Source organism: Diceros bicornis, chromosome 31 (assembly GCF_020826845.1).
Source record: "Diceros bicornis minor isolate mBicDic1 chromosome 31, mDicBic1.mat.cur, whole genome shotgun sequence".
NCBI classification, from domain to species: domain Eukaryota; kingdom Metazoa; phylum Chordata; class Mammalia; order Perissodactyla; family Rhinocerotidae; genus Diceros; species Diceros bicornis.
This window is the reverse complement of record NC_080770.1, coordinates 7,505,183-7,518,378: the sequence shown is the minus strand read 5'-3', so window position 1 is coordinate 7,518,378 and position 13,196 is coordinate 7,505,183. Positions and strand designations below refer to the sequence as shown.

Genomic DNA, 13,196 nt, shown 5'->3' with positions numbered 1-13,196 from the left:
TAAAAACCATTATTAGCCCATTGACTGCAGGAAAACCAGCAGAGGGTTGGATTCTGCCTGCAGGCCATAGTTTGCCCACCCCTAGTCTAAGAGACACTCAACCAAAATATTCCCTGTGGACACGTCCCCTGATGATCTGAGGTTATACTTTTCTCCCCTTACTGTGGTCTGTTTTTCTGGAACAATTTCCCCGCAGGTAACTGCACAGTTCATCCCTTCACCTCTCTAAACCTTTGCTCAACTAACACACTTCCATCCAGGTCTGCCCTGAGCACCCTACTCAAAATTGCCATCTACCTACCCATCTCCCTTAATTTCCGCATTTTTTTTTTTGTTTCCCATAACACTTATCACTCTTTAATAAACTAAATAATTTACTTTTTAATATATTTATTGTTTATTATCTATATCCCTCTTTTTCCTCCAACCCCCAAGAATGTAAGCTCCATGACAGCAGGCTTCTTTATTCACTGATGTGTTCCAGGCTCCTAGAATAGCGCCTGGCACATGGTAGGGGACCATTAAACATTTGTTGAACGTTATGAATGACGTCACACTACTTTTAAAATTAGAAACCCAATATACAAAACAGCAAACCTAGAAATCTTCCGTGAGTCTCCATCCCTAAGAAATGAAGTCCATAAACTTGGCCAGGTACTGAGGTCCCTTCCCAGTCCCGCCCACCTCCCCAGCCTCCCAAACCCTCCAGACCCGCCCCCCGCCGAGCACGCGCAGTTCACTCCCGGCGAGACCTCCCAGTGCCACTAGGAGACGCCCGAGCTCGGCCGCCCCCAAAGCACAAACACTAGTCGCACGTGACCCGCAGCGACGTGACCGGCGTCGCACTTGGTGGGCGTCACGTGACGGACTCAGCTTTCCTCCAATCGCTATGCACGTTATGGGGATTCCACCCAAGACCCGGCCCGAGACTTAAAACACCCCATTCTCCCGCCACCCAGGCAGACCGGCTCCCTGCTTCCACCTGGGCGGCGGTGTCTCCCAAGGGTCCTCTTCCAAAGCGTCTTTGGGAGGCCGAGGCCTACAGCGCGCTCAGTCCCGGAAGTGACGTCTCCCAGAGGGGCCGGAAGTGGCAGTGGAGGGAGGGAAGATGGCGGAGGTGGTGAGTCCGGTGCCCGGGGCGGGGCGGAGGGAGCCAGGGGAGGTGGGTAGAGCCCGAGGCCCCCCAGTAGCCGACCCTGGCGCCGCGCTGTCTCCCCAGGGGGAGATAATCGAGGGCTGTCGCCTGCCCGTGCTGCGGCGGAACCAGGACAACGAAGATGAGTGGCGTGAGTGACGTCGGGTGGGCGGGGCTAAGGAACCTAAGGGCGAGGGGCGGGAGAGAGTCAACCGAACCCTCGGGAGGGGGAGGGGCCTCTAGAATCCTGGGGCGGGCGGGGCGCAGATACTCAGGAGGGGCGTGCCTTTTAGCTCCGGGATGGACAGGGCGGGGCTTGGAGAGAGGGCGGCACTTGGTGACTAACGGGGGCTTGGGCGAGAGCTTCCAAGTGCTGGGGCTTAGAGATTCGGCCTGGGGGTGGAGTTCAGGTCGTAGGAGGGTGGAGCATTATGGCCAGGCCTGTCTAAGGCCGCCGTCTGTGCTGTTCCCACAGCCCTGGCCGAGATCCTGAGCGTGAAGGACATCAGTGGCCGGAAGCTTTTCTACGTCCATTACATTGACTGTGAGTTCTGGGCTGCAGTGAGGCGGGGCTGCAGGGTAGGGTTGGGGGGCAGCTTCTGGCATTCCCTCCTGAGCCATCCCCACTGCTGCAGTCAACAAACGCCTGGATGAATGGGTGACCCACGAGCGGCTGGACCTAAAGAAGATCCAGTTCCCCAAGAAGGAGGCCAAGACCCCCACCAAGAACGGACTTCCTGGGTCCCGCCCCGGCTCTCCAGAGAGAGAGGTGGTGAGTAGGTCCCCTGCTTCACCTCTTCTCTTCTGCCTCCTACTTCTCTCATCTCTTGGCCTCAGTGGCTCCTGGATGGGCAGGAGGCAGTGCTCTCCCACCCTGGCTTCAGCTGGCAAAGGACAGGGGCCAAATTACAGATGTAGCTTCGAGTCCAGTGGCTCTTCCTATGTCCTTGAGAGGGCAGAGGGTGGGGTTTAATCATTTCACGCTGAGGGGCCCCTACTCCCTTTTCCATCCCACCGCCAACCCCACCCCAGAGGAAGACCCTGGACCTATCTCTACAGCCGGCCTCCGCCCAGGCCAGCGGGAAGACCTTGCCAATCCCGGTCCAGATCACACTCCGCTTCAACCTGCCCAAGGAGCGGGAGGCCATTCCCGGTGGCGAGCCCGACCAGCCGCTCTCCTCCAGCTCCTGCCTGCAGCCCAACCACCGCTCAACGGTACCCTCAGCAATTCCAGGGACCTTGCTTTCCTCTCAGGTCCCACCTTCTCTACCTTCTGACCCACCTTTCTTGGTTTCTCTCTACAGAAACGGAAGGTGGAGGTGGTTTCACCAGCAACTCCAGTGCCCAGCGAGACAGCCCCGACCTCAGTGTTTCCCCAGGTGAGTCCCCCAAACCATCTCTTCTCCCCTGCCTTTCTTCTGCCCTCTGGTGGCCCCTTTCAGGCTCATCTCACAGCCACTCTTTCTCTTCTTACCATCTTGCCTGCAGAATGGATCAGCCCGTAGGGCAGTGGCAGCTCAGCCTGGACGGAAGCGCAAATCGAATTGCTTGGGCACTGATGAGGTGGGTCTGGGGAAGAGAGAAGCTGTGTGAAAAGTGGAGGACACAGGCAGGGTGGAGTGTTTAGTGACTAGTTTAAAAATAAACAAGGGGTGGTGGGCAACTACGGTATTGGTGGGAATAAGAACCAGGCAGATGGGGCTAGCCCAGTGGCCTAGTGGTTAAGTTCAGTATGCTCCGCTTCAGCGGCCCGGGTTTGGTTCTGGAGTGTGGACCTACACCACTCGTTGGTGGCCATGCTGTGGCAGTGACTCACATACAAAATAGAGGAAGATTGGCACAGATGTTAGCTCAGGGCAAATTTTGCTCAGCAAAAAAAAAAGAACCAGCCAGAGCTCGTTCAGATCAGGCATTGGGTGATCTTTTCCAAGTTTTGAATGAAAACTTCCCAAGTCTTAGTTTGTTTATCTGGAAAGGGGACTGTACTACCTCTGCCATAGGGTTGCTGTTAGGCTTGAATAAGGAAACCGCTGGGAGGGCTGTGTGAGCTGTAAAGTGTCCTGCTTGAGTTGTCTCCTGTAATCTAGTATCTTCCACTGGCCCTGGACAGGACTCCCAGGACAGCTCAGATGGAATACCGTCGGCTCCGCGCATGACCGGGAGCTTGGTGTCTGACCGAAGCCACGACGACATCGTCACCCGGATGAAGAACATTGAGTGTATTGAGCTGGGCCGGCACCGCCTCAAGCCGTGGTACTTCTCCCCGTATCCGCAGGAGCTCACCACGCTGCCTGTCCTCTACCTTTGCGAGTTCTGTCTCAAATACGGCCGGAGCCTCAAGTGTTTGCAGCGTCACTTGGTATGAGGCGTCCTACAAGGCTGCCCTCCTAGCACCCCCCACCCTCCCTCCACCCCTGATCCCCCTCTCTTTCTCAGACCAAGTGTGACCTGCGACATCCTCCAGGCAACGAGATCTACCGCAAGGGCACCATCTCCTTCTTTGAGATCGATGGACGTAAGAACAAGGTAGGGGCTGAGGGGCACCGGGCACTGGGGAAATCAAATGGGCAGCTTCTTCCTGCTCAGGAAAACACTAACTGGCCTGGCCAGCAGAGCAGTTCTCCCCATTTTTATTGAGTTCCTGCTATAGGGCAGGTGCTGGGAGGTACAGAGACAACCAGGAATTCAACAGAATCTCTGCTCTCTGGGATCTCACAGTCCGTGGGGAAAAGACATGCCAACAGCCACTTAGGTGCCAGTGTGCTAAGTGTCATAAACAAAGGGTGGGTTATCAGGACCCAGGGGAGGTGGTCACCAGAGCTTCACATAGGAGGTGACCTTTGAGCCTTGACATGGAGGGTAAGTGGGTATCCTGCAGGGCAGGCCTGGGCGTACAGAGACTGTGTGTGTGAAAGGCCAGGAGCCTTCTGGCTGAAGGGCAGAGAGGATGAGGCCAGGCTGTTACCAGAGACAGCACAGGTGGTGGGAATGTGATCAGTTGAGGAGGAGTCGGGGACACTGCCAGGTTTGGGGTTACAAACGTGCTTCAGTCTGTGGCTGTGGGAGGAAGGAGGGAGTAACCTGGAGGACCATTGAGAGCGAGACTCCCCCGTTCCTGGGACCAGGAGGGCGGGGCGCGAGAGGCAGGTCCCTGGACTGGCCGGGGAGAGCTCTGGCTTGGGTGCTGGGGGAGCTTGAGAGGAAGGTGCTGCTTTAACCACTGTTCTGTAGTGTTAAGTGTGGACTTGGGCATCCAAGTGACAGTGCTCGCAGGTGCCTAAAAAGCAAGGTCTGAAATGCAGGAGAGATCATGTGTAGAAGTAAAGTGACAAGATTAATAATTTTGCTGGGGAACCCATGAGGATATTATTTTGTTCAATTCCAGAATTCCTTGCCTCCGTTGTGGAATAGCACATCAGTTCCCAGGAGGTGTGACTGTAGGCGGGAGAATTGTGGTTTTTGACAGCCAGACTCCTAAGACTGTCACACAGCCAGAGCTGCTCTCATAAGCCTTGGTCAGTCTTCTGGGGACATGCTGATTTGTTGACTGTTATCTATAGTGGAGGGCAGTGGAGTCCCCCCAGGCCAGACTCAGGCAGAGGTACGGGGAGCAGGGGGACACCTGCCCAGCTCACTAGGGAGGCAGGCTGTGGAACAGAGCTGGTGCACAGGCTCTTCGACACTGAGAAGTGGCCCTGCCTGAGCGGCAGGGCAGCCTGACCGATGGACTAAGTTATGCCCCAGGGAGGAAGGCTCATCACCTATCAGCTTGGGGTACACAGAAGCTTCTGGCTCACCCTGGCCACACGGCCACCTTCAAGACAGGTACCCAGAGCGGTGATGGGCCTTTTCCTTTGCAGAGTTACTCCCAGAACCTGTGTCTTCTGGCCAAGTGTTTCCTCGACCACAAGACGTTGTATTACGACACAGACCCCTTCCTCTTCTATGTCATGACGGAGTATGACTGCAAGGGCTTCCACATTGTGGGCTACTTCTCCAAGGTCAGTGCTCAGCCAGCTTCCCCCAGCCCTGCCCTATGCCAGGTCCCTTCCCTCACCGGCCCCTCTTTTCCAGGAGAAGGAATCGACGGAAGACTACAACGTGGCCTGCATCCTGACGCTGCCTCCCTACCAGCGCCGGGGCTACGGCAAGCTGCTGATCGAGTTCAGTGAGTACCGGTGCTCCTGGCCAGGGAATGTGGGGGGGGGGGGCGTCACACACACACCGGGGGCTGCAGGGGGTGGGGACGGGGACACGCGCGCGCGCGCGCGCAGGGTTGCTGATTCCCAGCTCTGCCTCTGCAGCCTAGTTACCAGGGAGGCTGGCCTGGTCCCCAAGGTTCTCTCTGTCCTCAGAGTAACTGCCCTGATCAGGACCAGGTTCTCAGCCCCTCACTGTTCCTTCGCCAAGCTTCTCAGTACCACCCAAATTTCCCAAATCTGATTCATCTGCTCCTGCCCAGGGCCGTGGGCGGAAGCTGAGTGAGCCACTGTTGCTCATGGGTCTGGTACTGTGTTGTCACACAAGTTCCCAGGCAAGGACCAGTGGTTCAGTTCCCCAGTTGTCCCTGAGCCTTGCAGATAGTGGATGTTCAAAATGCTGTCAACTCAGCAAACAGCTGTAAGCACTGACCTCCGTGAACGTGGCCCCGGTTCCTTCCATTCAGTCAGGTCAGTCTCTTAAAGCCCAGAAGGGACCATGCTCCTCCTCTTCATGATCTCTTCAATGTCACCCCAACCCCAAGCCCCCTTCTGCTTCCCATCCTCTTACCCCCATTCCATCCAGCTCACCAATCACTGAACCCTTGGGATAACCAAGCTCTGACTTAGGGACAGGGAGGGAGCCTTATGTTTGTCTGGTGAAGACATGGAGGCTTGACTTGATCAAGGTCATGGTCCATTTGCGAAATTTTATTGGTAGAATGATGCCAAGATGGGGTCATATTATCAGGAACCCCTCAGTCTGGTGGAGCAGGCAGATGCTTAAAGAAACTCAGTCGAAGGCTTGGAGCTCAGATCTCAGTGGAGATGGGATGTGGGCAGGGCCACCAAGGAGGTGTGCTCAGTTGTCAGACAGTTGAGAGGGCAGTGGGTGTTCACTGGGGAGGGGCCAGGAGTTCCCTACAGCTGAGGAGGCAAGTGTGGCCTCCAGCTGATCTGTCGGGACTCGGCATGCCCTGTGGACCCAGCAAAGTTGAGTAGGAACCCAAGTGTGTCCCTTTCCTCCTCTGTGCTTCCTTTCTCCAAAGCACAGCTTCTGTCCCTCTCATCACCAGGTTGCTTGGTGGAAGTCACAGGAGATTGAGCAAGAGGGTAAGACTGGCTGATACAGATGTATCAAGGGGGGGAAACAGAAAGGGTGATCGTCTACCCTGAGGCTGGTTATGACTGAGAGTGAGAAGGGCTTCTAGAAGTAGTGGAGACATCGCAGAGCCCTTACAGGGAGAATGAAGACTCTGCCTGAGAGACAGGAAGCCACTCAGGGTTTTGCAGGGCCTGAGGGCCTGCCAGTGCCCAGTAGGCAGGGTAGAGGAGGGCGGAGCAGTCCGAGTGTTGGGGGGGAGAGCTTCGGGAGGTCAGGTACCTGCGGGGAAATGGCCTCCCTCACATGGGAAGCGCTGTGGCGCTCCTCTCCTGGCATCCTCGCAACCACCCAGTCAGGCCAGCCTGGTCTTCAAGCAGCTAATGCTCCTCAGGTCACAGCTTGGTGGACAAATTGGATGTGAGGATCCAGGTACCCTCAGGCCTGGACCTGACGTGGGGTCTGGCCCACTTACCTCCTCACATATGCAGGCACAGAAAGTGTGTGTGGAATGACCCAGGCACTTACTTTCCATAAGCCATTTTCTCTGCACTGCCCCGCCCTACTCACAAGCCTTCACTGGCTCCTGAGCACCCCTCCCAGTCGATTGTAGCTACTCTTCATGGTGCCCTCAGCCCCGTCCACTGTGCTCAGCGCCCAGGTGAAGACTGAATGCTCATCAGTCCCTTATGAGGAAACTGAGGCACAGTTCCCAAGATGGGAACCAGGCAGTCTGCCTCTGCGACCCATGCTCTTAAACATTGGTTGCATGAAGCTGTGACCACTTACCCACCCCCTCGTGCTCTGTTGCTTTAGGCTATGAACTCTCCAAAGTGGAAGGGAAAACGGGGACCCCTGAGAAGCCCCTCTCGGATCTTGGCCTCCTATCCTACCGAAGTTACTGGTCCCAGACCATCCTGGAGATCCTGATGGGGCTGAAGTCAGAGAGCGGGGAGAGGCCGCAGATCACCATCAAGTGAGCCGGGCCCCACCTACCTGGGGGTGCATGGCATGGCCTGTCTGTTCCTGGGCTTTCTCACTCCTAGGGCTCCTGGGGGCCTGGGGCAGAGAAGAAGGCCCCCAGGGGACATGATCTTTCCCCTCCCACAGCGAGATCAGTGAAATCACAAGCATCAAGAAGGAGGATGTCATCTCCACGCTACAGTACCTCAACCTCATCAACTACTACAAGGTAGGGAGGCAGGCAGGGGGAGACAGGTGTGTGCAGGGGTGCACAGTGCAGGCCCCACGTGGGCTGACCTGCCCGGCCCCGTCTCCTGTCCAGGGCCAGTACATCCTCACATTGTCGGAGGACATTGTGGATGGGCACGAACGGGCTATGCTCAAGCGGCTCCTTCGGATCGACTCCAAGTGTCTCCACTTCACTCCCAAGGACTGGAGCAAGAGGGGAAAGTGGTGACCAGGCACTGCCTGTGGCAGTGCCAACAAAGCCGGCAGAACTGGGGCTGACAGCCCATCCCACGCCCACTGAGGCCCCCAAGAGGCACACCAAGGGAGACGGGGCTGAGGACAGCTCCACAAGGAGGACAGGCCTGGTAGGGGCCAGCTGGTACCCAGCACCGAGGCGAGCTCAGGGCTCAGGTCAACTCCAAGGTCAGCTCGCTGCAGGCCCAGGCCTGCTGTGAACCAGGGACCAGAGAGAGCCGGGCAGCTGTGTACAGTGAGACAGGCGTGGGGGTGCTCTGTACAGAAGGCTGGTGGCTGTAAAAATTTCTTTTGTAAAGTAGGAGTTGGGGGTGGGGTGGGTACTGGCTGCTAAATTCTGGCCTCTCTTGCCCCCTGGCAATAAATTGTTTGTATAGGTCAGAGTCTCTTGTGGGAGACTGGGCAGTGCCGGCTTAGGGGCTCCAAGATGCTGGAAAACTCACAGGTGCTGTGAAGAACTCGTTTATTGGGGTGATGGAATCAGTGGCTCCGAAGTGAAGAGCTGGTTAATTGGGCTGAAGGGATCAGTGGCTTTCAATTTCAAGCTCTGGTTCTCAGTCCTCGGGCACCTGTGAGTGGATCTGCAACAGGAGTCACCTCTGCTATTGGATTTCTGAGAGAGCGGCTGGGTAGCTCACATACTTGGGGAGGGACCCGGCTGCTCTGTGATAGTCTCTTCTAGACAGGCCAGAGAAGAGTGCTGGGGAAGCCACCCTGCCCTTGCCCAGTCCAGTGCTCCAGCAGACCCGGGCTCCATCTGCCCCACTGTACTGCCCAGGCCGAAAGCCCCATATCTGCTGAGGAGCAAGATTCTGGACAACCCAGGAAATCACCTTGAAGTCAGAAGGGGAACGGATGGGGCCTGGGCGGAAGGGGACCATCCATCTACTCACCGCTGCAGCGAGGCTGGGCCAGGTTAGGGCCCCGCGCACTTTGGCATCCGGGCCGGGGATGGTCTCCAGGCCCCACAGAGTGAAGCGGCTGAAACTAGCAGTGGCTCCGATAAAGCAGTCCTGGGGAAGGGGCTCGGCTCAGCACGGGGGCCGCGCTCCCGCCCGCACCCCCTTCCAACCCTGTGCCCCTTTGCTCACGAAGTCCCGCTCCAGCGCCTCCGGGGGTTCCACCAGCTCCTGCTCGTCGTCATTTTCCGGAGCCTCCGAGAAGTCCTGCTTTTCTTCCATCACCATCACGTATCCCACGAGGCCGGGCGGCAGCACCAGCTCCTCGCCCCGTAGTTTGCGGCCCCGAAACGACACTTCGAGTCCTGGAGAAGGCAGGCGCAGCGCCTTAGTGAGGGCCTGATCCAGGCCTTGCGGGGCAAGCCCGGCGGCGGCCCTCCGCCACCTCCGGTGGACTACGATCCCCAGGAGCTCTCGCGCCGCTCCTTGCCGAGAAGAGCGCGGCGCCGGCGCGGGGGCTGCCGGGAGCCGTAGTCCGGCCGCGAGCGCTCACCGGCGGGACCCTGGCGGATGGCCGGGGTGAAGAAGCGCCCCACGGGGGCGGGCTGGTTAACTGGGACCTCGCAGGGCAGAAGGTGCAGCGTGACGGGGGCGGCGTCGCGGAGCGAGACGGGGCGTAAGTGGATGCGGTGCTTCTGGACGGCTGCTTCGTCACTGCTCTCCATCCTCCGGCGCGATTCGGTTGCTCGCTAAGTAAGGCCCAAACTGGCGCGGAAAGCGCGCGGAGCCTGTCGGGAGCCGGGGACAGTCAGCGCAGAGCCTCCTGGGAAGCGTAGTCCTTCCCTGAAGCTCCTCTGCTACGCCCGGGTCTCTGTGTTCAAGTCTCCGCTTTTTTCCCTTGAAAATTTTTCAGTTGTACATTCTTACTGTAAAAAAATTAAAACGATTCCCAGAAGTACACTTTTTATGTTGATTGGTAGGGAGTTTGTTTGTTTTTACTAGTGATAGCAGCCCTTCCTCAAATGTGTTGAAGATATTTTATCCGAGTTTGTAGCTTGTCTTCTAAACCCGTGTATGGGTGATTTTTATTACACAGAAGACTTTTATTTTTCATAGTCAAGTTTATCAACCTTTTATATCTCAGTTTTCTCAGTGCTCTCGTGTGTGTGTGTGTGTGTGTGTGTGTGTGTGTGTGTGTGTGTTTTCCCCCCCAAAGCCCCAGTAGACAGTTGCATGTCATAGCTGCACATCCTTCCAGCTGCTGTATGTGGGCTGTGGCCCCAGCATGGCCGGAGAAGTGGTGCGTGGGTGTGCGCCCTGGATCCCAAGCCCCGGCTGCCAGCAGCAGAGCGGGTGCACTTAACCGCTAAGCCACAGGGCCGGCCCTCTTTTTTGGTTTCTTAAACTCTTCTCTACTGTTTATTTGTTCAGATACCTAATTTAGATATGCTTTGTCAAGTTCTCTCATAAAACAAAACACATACAAAACTGGTGATCAAGATTAAATTGCATTTAATTTAGATTTGAGATAGAGAAAAACATCCCTGGCATCCAGGAGCTGGCCTTGGTGTTCTGTTGAACATGAACGATTTCACAGATCATCAACATCAGACAAAGTCCCTCTGTGACATGAGGTATCAAGACAAAAACAAGATCACTGCGAAATCACGTGAACACCAACAAAGGCACGAATATTGTCCAAACCACAAAAATGAGGAAACATCCCTCTTTCTCGGAGAATATATGTGACCGTTGCTTCTTTACCAATTACAGCTGTAGCCTCTGTCTAGTTAAGATTTGTTAACATATCCCATCACAGAAATCCTCCCACTTGCTGACAACATCCAGTCCAGAGAAAAGCCCTGCTTCCTTAAACCTCCCTAAATCACCTAACACAAGCCCAAATCCTATAAATGCTTCCTGACCCCCCTTACTGAGATGCCCCACAGTACGACAGTAGTAAACCCATTTGTTCAGGTATGGATGTATTCCTGGTGGTCTTTGGCTGCAGAGTATCGACAATTTAATTTAGAGTCTTGCTTTGGTTTTCTATCAAGAATGAGACACCTAATACCATTTATTCATATCCCCTTTTATGTCTGTACAGTTGTTTTCTTCATATATAATAGTTATTATATATTTTAAAGTTTATTCCTGATAGCTTATATTCATTTCTATTACAAATTAGATCTTTTTTTTCTTAATTTTATTTTCTAACATTATTATTTATCTATAGCAAAGCTTGGCAAACCTCACATATGCTCTGTGTCACAATTTCTCAACTTTGTCACTGTAGCATAAAAACAGCCATAGACAATATGTAAATGAATAAGCATGGCTGTGTTCCGATAAAACTTTATTTGCAAAAACAGGCAGTGGGCTGGATTGGCCTGCAGGCCATAGTTTTCAAGAAAGCCGTTGATTCTTACAATTAATTTTTTACTTGGATATCTACTCAGTTCTTTTGCTATTCCTGAGAGTTTTCATTTTATTTTCTTGGGTCTCCCAGAGTTAGTCATCTCACTTCCAAATAATGATAGTTTTGCCTCCTCATTACATCGTGTAGTTTGTTTCCTTTTCTAGCACTGTGGGAACAATCTCCAGTCTTACTAGTATCAGTGGACATCCTTTTCTTTTTCCTGAAACTTGCATGAGAATGCTTTTGCTGTTTCACCAATAATCAGGACACTGTCTTTCGATTTGTTACATGTCTCATTAAAACTGTACTACTCAGGGTTTTTTAACTCTGGAGTAGCTATTGGATTTTATTTTTATGTATTTGATCTTGTAAGTTTCTCATAGCCTGGATTTTAGTGATTGCATTCCTGTATTGTCGTGTTCATCTGCCCTGTATTTCCTGTAAATTAGTAATTAGATCTAGAAGCTTCATCAGATTCTTTTTTTAGGGGGCAAGACTGCTTCAAAGGAGGTGTGTGTTTTCCAGCAGGAGGGACATAATACCTCGTGTCTGTCTTTTTAGCAGCCATAGATGATGATGGCCTAGATCCTTTAATTCATTAGAAGTTACAAAACTGAGATTCGAAGTCCGCCACTTTGTCTTCATTTACTAGCTGGAATACTTCTATAAAGAAAACTCCCCCTCACCAACTATTTGGTTGCCCATTGGTATGGTGAGTACAAGAAGGGCAAAATAATTGCTTGATTTTTTCCTTTTATGTCCCAGTTTTTAAAATAATAAGTTGTTTCCCTAGCATGCTCCAACCGTGACCTTTAAAAAAAGTATCATTATTAAATATTGAATTTTTAACATTTTGATATGTTTCAGTTAGTTGTGGTTATTCTTCTTCTTGATGCTCAAATTGTCCAATCTGTTGCCACTGGGAGCCTCTTCCAGTTAGCACATCTTTTGATGTGACCCTAGTAGTCTTTTATAGGTTTCCTTGTTTTCTGGAACCACAAGATGTCCCTGGCTCATCTACTACAGTTCCTGCCCTAGACTTGGAATCATCCATTTCTCCAAGGATCTCTGGTCCCTTTTGCTAGGAAATGATATTTACTAATCCAATCTGACACCAGATGTGCTCATTGCTACTCAGTTGGCTATTGTTTCTAGATGTTTTCAGTGAACAAAGCTAGGAAATGTGTATTTCGTGCTTTTAAAGAGAAAATACCTCATGAGTTCATACTGTTATTTCTAGGACTACAGGGTTCCTACTAACCTCATTGCTCTTGCATTTGTATCTTGTTTCTGCACGCTACATACACAACAATCTCAGAAGAAGAACGACAACACTGTAGCTAACAATATGATGATCAAACACAGTTTAAGAATTTTTTTTTTTGTAGTTCTTTTTTCCCTTAAGGTATATTCCACTGGAGATGTACGATCAAAGTACTGTTTTTTTGTGTGTCTGTGAGGAAGATCGGCCCTGAGCTAACATCTGCCAATCCTCCTCTTTTTTTGCTGAGGAAGACTGGCCCTGGGCTAACATCCGTGCCCATCTTCCTCTACTTTATATGGGACGCCACCACAGCATGGCTCCACGAGCGGTGCGTCGGTGCACGTCTGGGATCCGAACCGGTGAAACCCGGGCCGCCGCAGCAGAGCGCGAGCACTTAACCGCTTGCACCACAGGGCCAGCCCCTCAAATTACTGTTTTTAATCACTTGAAATAGTTCTCTCTGTGGTTAGACCACCACCTGGATACATGGTTAGGATCAGTTTCAGTTTGCTTTTAACTTTTTGAGATAGCTTTTTAAAAATTTACTTTTGCTTTATAACTATGTGATTATTTACATGTTTCCAAAGTCAAATCTCTTGTTAGTGCCGTGGAGTCGATTCCGACTCCTAGTGATCCTGTGTGCAGTGAGGGAGCCCTGCCTGCTCTTCTCGAGCCATCCTTTCGTCCTCAGGCGCTGTATCCGACACGGCTCCGCTGGTAGTCATGGGGTTT

At 52.9% G+C, this 13,196-nt stretch overlaps 2 protein-coding genes across 6 annotated transcripts; one reads left to right on the top strand and one right to left on the bottom strand.

Moving 5' to 3' along the window:
* Nucleotides 1–913: 913 nt before the first annotated feature.
* Nucleotides 914–8,263, top strand: KAT5 (lysine acetyltransferase 5). 5 transcript variants are annotated; one of them, XM_058526419.1, is made up of 14 exons: nucleotides 915–1,120; nucleotides 1,220–1,286; nucleotides 1,611–1,679; nucleotides 1,771–1,907; nucleotides 2,168–2,350; nucleotides 2,440–2,514; nucleotides 2,624–2,698; nucleotides 3,246–3,494; nucleotides 3,572–3,661; nucleotides 4,996–5,136; nucleotides 5,210–5,303; nucleotides 7,253–7,412; nucleotides 7,547–7,628; nucleotides 7,722–8,263. In XM_058526419.1, the coding sequence occupies exons 1-14, from the start codon at nucleotides 1,109–1,111 to the stop codon at nucleotides 7,854–7,856; spliced, it is 1,569 nt and encodes a 522-aa protein (XP_058382402.1). In that variant the 5' UTR covers nucleotides 915–1,108; the 3' UTR covers nucleotides 7,857–8,263. The 5 variants fall into 5 exon arrangements, with proteins under 5 accessions (XP_058382401.1, XP_058382402.1, XP_058382403.1 ...); XM_058526420.1 differs by having other exon boundaries at nucleotides 916–1,120; nucleotides 2,195–2,350; XM_058526418.1 differs by having other exon boundaries at nucleotides 914–1,286; nucleotides 2,195–2,350.
* A 65-nt stretch (nucleotides 8,264–8,328) lies between these two features.
* On the bottom strand, nucleotides 8,329–9,536 carry RNASEH2C (ribonuclease H2 subunit C). Its single transcript, XM_058526425.1, has 4 exons — nucleotides 9,335–9,536; nucleotides 8,974–9,146; nucleotides 8,776–8,895; nucleotides 8,329–8,463 (listed from the first exon to the last, which is right to left on the bottom strand). Exons 1-4 carry the CDS (start codon nucleotides 9,504–9,506, stop codon nucleotides 8,437–8,439), a joined length of 492 nt encoding a protein of 163 aa, XP_058382408.1. The 5' UTR covers nucleotides 9,507–9,536; the 3' UTR covers nucleotides 8,329–8,436.
* Between the last annotated feature and the right edge of the window lie 3,660 nt (nucleotides 9,537–13,196).